This window comes from Cebus imitator, unplaced genomic scaffold, assembly GCF_001604975.1.
Source record: "Cebus imitator isolate Cc_AM_T3 unplaced genomic scaffold, Cebus_imitator-1.0 Scaffold266, whole genome shotgun sequence".
Taxonomy (NCBI): domain Eukaryota; kingdom Metazoa; phylum Chordata; class Mammalia; order Primates; family Cebidae; genus Cebus; species Cebus imitator.
In genome coordinates this window covers 1234735-1240783 of record NW_016107581.1, presented here as the reverse complement: position 1 = coordinate 1240783, position 6049 = coordinate 1234735, and the positions used below count along the sequence as shown (strand labels likewise).

The 6049-nt window shown below is 58.5% G+C and overlaps 1 protein-coding gene across 1 annotated transcript in view; it reads left to right on the top strand.

Annotated features, from left to right (window-relative positions):
- Positions 1-3625: 3625 nt before the first annotated feature.
- The window catches only part of TPRX1 (tetrapeptide repeat homeobox 1), a 3492-nt gene continuing 1068 nt past the window's right edge, over positions 3626-6049 (top strand). Inside the window, 3 exon segments of the mRNA XM_037728511.1 lie at positions 3626-3650; positions 4536-4723; positions 5301-5753. Coding sequence (XP_037584439.1) covers positions 3626-3650; positions 4536-4723; positions 5301-5753 — 666 coding nt within the window.

Genomic DNA, 6049 nt, shown 5'->3' with positions numbered 1-6049 from the left:
GGCTGGTCTCAAACTCCCGACCTCATGATCTGCCCACCTCGGCCCCCCAAAGCGCTGGAATTACAGGCGTGAACCACTGCGCCCGGCCCCCTTGTCTTCATCTTTGCCAATCGAATATGCAAAGTTCCACATTTAATTTCTTTTAGAAATTGTAGAGAGGGAGAGCCATCTACTCACATGTTACAGACCAAGAAAACTGCCGGATCGTTTCTGCTGACAGCAGGGCCATCATCTGCCTTGGTGAATAATGTGCTCCCTGCCACCTAAAAGTGGAACTCAATGTGCAGCGATGGCCAAATGTTTCCAGAAAGGAAGCAGCATATAGAGCCGGCGATGGAAAGAGGCCGCTCTGAGATACTAAGCAACCATTTAAGAGAGTGCAGCAAAACTGCTAAACATACCATCTACTTGTTTTAAGATTTGTTTATTTATGCCGGGCGCGGTGGCGCGTGCCTGCAGTCCCAGCTACTCGGGAGGCTGAGGCTGGAGGATCGCTTGAGCCCAGGAGTTCTGGGCTGTCGTGCGCTGTGCCGATCGGGTGTCTGCACTAAGTTTGGCATCAATATGGTGACCTCCCGGGAGTGGAGGACCACCACGTTGCCTAAGGAGGGGTGAACCGACCCAGGTATGAAACAGAGCAGGTCAAAACTCCCGTGCTGAGCAGTAGTGGGATCGCCCCTGTAAATAGCCACTGCACTCCAGCCTGGGGGACGTAGTGAGACCCCCATCTCTAAAAATAAATAAATATATTTATTTATTTATGTTCAAGACAGGGTCTTGGCCCCATCACCCAGGCTGGAGTGCAGTGGTTTGATCATGGCTCACTGCAGCCTCGAATTCCGGGCCTCAAGCGACCCTCCTGTCTCAGCCTCCCAAGTAGCTGGGACTACAGGGGCATACCATCGCTCCTTTCAAGGCTGGGCATGGTGGCAGATGCCTGTAATCCCAGCACTTTGGGAGGCCGAGGCAGGTGTATCATGAGGTCAGGAGTTCAACATCAGCTTGGCCAACGTGGTGAAACCCCATCTCTACTAAAAATACAAAAAAATCAGCAAGGCATGTGACGGGCTCCTGTAATCCCAGCTACTCGGGAGGCTGAGGCAGAGAGTTGCTAGAATCCAGGAGGCAGAGATTGCAGTGAGCCGAGATTGTGCCACTGCACTCCAGCCTGGGTGACAGAGTGAGACTCCGTCTCAAAGAAACAAACAAACAAAATATATATATAGTTGAGATGAGATCTCGCTATTTGCCCAGGCTGGTCTCGAACTTCTGGCCTTGAGTGATCCTCCTGCCTTGGCTCCCAAAGCCCTGGGATTACATGCATGAGCCAACATGCCTAGCCACTGTTCGTTTCGTTTCAGTTTATATTTGATTCCCTATTTAACGTTCATCTTCCATTGATTACAATAAAAGTTCCCCGAGGAATGAACATAGTAATCCTGTTCTCTTTGATCCAAGAGGCCCCAGCAGGCTCTGTTATAAACGAGGGGTCCAGTCTGATGTTTACATGCAGGTCTATGCAGCACGGAGAGGCCGCGCTCATGTGAACCCGGCTCGTGAGACTGACATATAAACTGGAATAAACCAGCACCGAGGTCCTTTACGCACCAGGAGAAACCATCAGAGGTCTACGTGAATGCCCATCAGATCTTGGACCCACGAACAAATCCAGTACAGAAAGCAACCCATATCGGCAGGGCCAAGTGTACGGTGCTCTTCTGACGCCCAGGCACCTGGGGGGCACTGCTTGAATGGACAGTAGGGGCCACAGTGGCCTCAAGGACCAAAGAGGAGGCTGTAAAGCCATCCAGGAAGGATGGTGGCGGGACAAGGTGGGCATCCGGGGAGCCGCGAGGGGTGAGCAGACTCGCTGGTATTGGTCACGTGGGGCCCCAGCCCTGGGAAGGAGTGAGGCTGACTCCTGGGGGCTGGCTGGCTGGCGCTGCATCGGCAGATCCAGGTTTTGGTGTTTTTTCCCTTTGGGCGATCATGAATCATCCTGCTGTGAACTGGCTTATATTTAAATGTCTATCTTCACAAAAATAGTACCAGTGAGCTTGTTCATCTGTTTCTGCCTTTATTGACCAAAGAAAGAGCCACGGTGCAAAATCTCTGTGGAAACCATTGTGTTCCCAGCACATCCTGTGGGTGAAGCGGGACAGCTGCGCAATGGGGAGTCGTTGCTGGGGATGAGGATTTCTATGACAGAACTCTAAGCAGCAGGTGAAGACAATGAGCAAGGCTATGGGAACAATGTCTTCATTTGATTGAGTTTTGAAATTGATTGCACCAGCCATTTCTAGTTCCCTGCACTGTGAGCTTTGTCAATCTCTCTGGCCCCTGAACCCACGTGGGTCCCACCACGGAGAGACGAGGGCAGCCAGGTGTCTGACAGAGAAGATGCACCTCTGAGGGACCCGACTTGTGTGGACCAAGGTCATGGGTCCCCTGTGTCATCAGCAGCGGGTTCATTCACTCACAAGGGCAGATCAACAGCGGCCCACGGGAACGTCCATCAGACCTGTGCCCTCTCCTGATACAGGTCTGTGCAGCTCGGAGAGGCTGGGATCATGTGAACCCAGCTCACCAGCCCCTTACATAAACTGGAATAAACCAGCACCGAGGTGATTTACTCAGCAGGAGAAACCAGCACAGGTCTGTGTGAATGCCCATCAGACCTTCACCCCATGGGCAAATCCACTAGAGAAACCAACCCATATCAGCAGGGCTGGTGTGTACTGAGCTGTCCTGACGCCCAGGCACCTGGGAACAATTTTTTGAATGGATAGTCATGGCCAGAGTGACCTCGAGGGACCAAAGAGGAGGCTGTGGGGTCATCCAGGAGGGAGGGATGGTGGCAGGACAAGGCGGGCAGCCTGGGAGCCAGGAGAGTGGGTAGACTCGCTGGCATTGGTCCTGTGGGGCCCCGGCCCTGGGAAGGAACCAGGATGACTCCTGGGGGCTGGGTGGCTGGTGGTGCCTCTCCTGAGATGGGGACCCCAACCACGGGTCATGATGCTGATTCCCCCCACCCCGTGTGGAATGCCCTCTCGCCTGGGCTAGGGCCCGTGGGGGGGTGAAGCCAAGGCAGTGTCGGCCACTGAGGTTCCCCAGCTCCCAGCCCAGCTCAGCAGGCAGTACCTGATCAGTGATGAAAAGTTAATCCAGCCGGTTGTGGTGGCTCACGTCTGTAATCCCAGCATTTTGGGAGTCCGAGGCGGGTGGATCACAAGGTCAGGAGTTCAAGACCAGCCTGGCCAACCTGGTGAAACCCCCACCTCTACTAAAAATACAAAAAATTATCCCAGCATGGTGGTGGGCACCTGTAATCCCAGTTACTTGGAAAGCTGAGGCAGGAGGCTTGAACCCAGGAGATGGAGGTTGCAGTGAGTTGAGACCACACCATTGCACTCCAGCCTGGGCAACACAGCAAGACTCCATCTAAAGAAGAAAAGAAAAATTAATCTGTCATTCAACTCCTCCAGGAGGCGGGACTGCAGGGCAGGGTGGGAAGGGAGGGTCCCAGCAGGGCGGGGCAGGGCAGGGTGGGCACAGCATATAAGTGATTTAACAGCCAGACTTATGTCAGTGCACACTTGTGTTTGGGAACAGAGCAGGACTCAGGATGCAAGACCCTAGGGATCCCCAAGGTGAGCCGGGACAGTGCTGTGAGGGGCCTGGGCCGATCCTGTGTCAGGGGCTGCAGAGTGCAGATCTGGGCAGCCAGAGAAGGGCTGGGGCTGTGCGGGTGGCTTCCTGCCCTGCAGATGGGGGAGGACTTCATGGCCTTTGGGAAATGGAATCAAATGGTGCAGCCGGGAGCAGCAGCTCACGCCAGTGACCCCAGCTCTTTAGGAGGCCAAGGCGGGAGGATCACTTGAGCCCAGGATTCTGAAACCAGCCTGGCCAACAGAGTGAGACCCGTCTCTACCAAAAATACAAAAATTACCCAGGGGTGATGGTGCACACCTGTGGTCCCAGCTACTCGGGAGGCTGAGCCCGGGGATTGCTTGAGCCCAGGAGGTGGAGGCTGCCTTGACCTGTGGTCACGTCACTGCACTCCAGCCTGGGTGACAGAACAAGATCCCCTCTCCAGAAAAAAGACCGAAGGAAAGAAATTAAATCGTGCAACTGAGTGGAGCAGAGGATGGGGCAGGTGGCGGTGGCCTTCGGGTGTCAGGGTCCCTAGAGCCCTTGGGTGGGAGGAGTTGGGCAGCTGGGGAGGGCTGAGCAGGCCGGAGGTAGCCGCTCTGCTCCGGGTGAGGCGCCCAGGCTGCTTGCCTTCCCCTCTGTGGGGTCCCGAATAATACAGGGGCTGCTATCACGCCCATTGCCAAGATGTGGACCCTGAGGCCCAGAGTGGTGCAAGGTCTGGTCCGGACCTCAGGCTGCTATCCCAGCGCTGCCCCAGCCAGACCGCCTGGGCTCCTCGCCGGGCGCAGGGGACCGGGTTTGTGGGGGGGGTGCTGGAGGGGCTGAGGGGTGTGGCGGGCTGCCTGGGGGCTTCTCTGACCCTGTTTCCCTCCTGCCCCCAGGACCTCCCCCGGCCCAGGGCCGTCCCCTGAACCAAAACCCTCCAAGGAGACAGCGGCAGGAGCGCACGGTCTACACTCGCAGCCAGCAGGAACAGCTAGAAGCTTACTTTCAGGAGAAGCAGTACCCGAACTTTGACGAGCGACTGGAGCTGGCGCAGAAACTCGACCTCAGGGAGCAGCAACTGCAGGTCTGACCCCAGCCCCACCCTGCCCCGCCTCCATCATCACCCCAAAAGGCCTCCCCACCGCTGTCACTGGGGCCCGGTCCACCCGGCCACCTCCTGCCCTGCTACGCCGGGGGTTACACCAGTGTAGACCAGGGCTGCACCCGGAGTCCTGCTCCAACTCTGTGCGGGCTCAAACCTGCCCACGTGATCAGCCCAGGCTGTGTCCCACGGGGTCTCCCGGTGTCCAGACCCCAGGCCCCCTGAGCACCCCCAGAGTCCCTGCTCTTGAACCCTCCCTGGCCCCGGGCTCCTGGGCTGCAGTCCCCGCTCCTCCCCTCCCACCCCACGCGCCACCCCCTCCTTTTCTCTCACTCTCTCCTCCCTTCTCCCGGCCTTGGAGGCCCGGGTAAGGTGGAAGGTGGGGGGCAGGGGGTTGGGGAGGTGGGAGCTTTGAAGGGGGTTTGGGGATTGAGGGACAGTGGGGGGGTGAGCTCAGGGCGAGGCTTGAGGCCAGCCCTCCCCCCCCAGCCGCTCACCTGGGCCGAGGTGGTGCACGAACCTCTCCTTCACACCCCCTCCCTGTCCCCTCTCCCCCTAGGTGTGGTTCAAGAATCGTCGCGCCAAACTAGCCCGGGAGCGGCGGCTCCAGAAGCAGCCCCAGAGCGGCCCAGGGCGGAGAGGCCGCGGAGCCCGGGCTGCGCCCCCAGACCCTGCAGGCGCTGCCTCCGCCCCTGGGGGTCCTGAGTTCCCGCAGGGCTGGGATTCCTGGATGTCCCCTCAGCCGGGCCCCTCGGGAATCCTCCCAGCAGCAAAACCCACGACCTACAGCCTCCACCAGGCCTGGGGCGGTCCTGAGCGAGGCGCGCAGGGTGGCTTCCTGGCTGGCCCGGGTCCAGGCCCCGGCCCGATCCCAGCCCCAGTCCGTGGCCCAATCTCAGCCCCAGCTCAGATCCCAGGCCGGATCCCGGGCCCCATCCCAGGCCCAGCCCAGATCCCAGGCCCAATCCTAGCCCCAATTCCAGGCCCAATCTCAGCCCCAGCTCAGATCCCAGCCTGGATGCCAGGCCACAGCCCAGACCCAGCCCAGATCCCAGGCCCAGGTCCCATCTTAAGCTCTGGCCAGATGCCAAGCCTAGGCTCACTCCTAGGCCCAGCCCCCATTCTAGGCCAAAGCCCAGGATCACTCCTAGACCCAATCCCAGGCCCAGGATCACTCCTAGGCCCAGCCCCCATTCTAGGCCAAAGCCCAGGATCACTCCTAGACCCAATCCGAGGCCCAGGATCACTCCCAGCCCCAATCCCAGGCCCAAGATCACTCCTAGACCCAATCCCAGGCCCAGGATCACT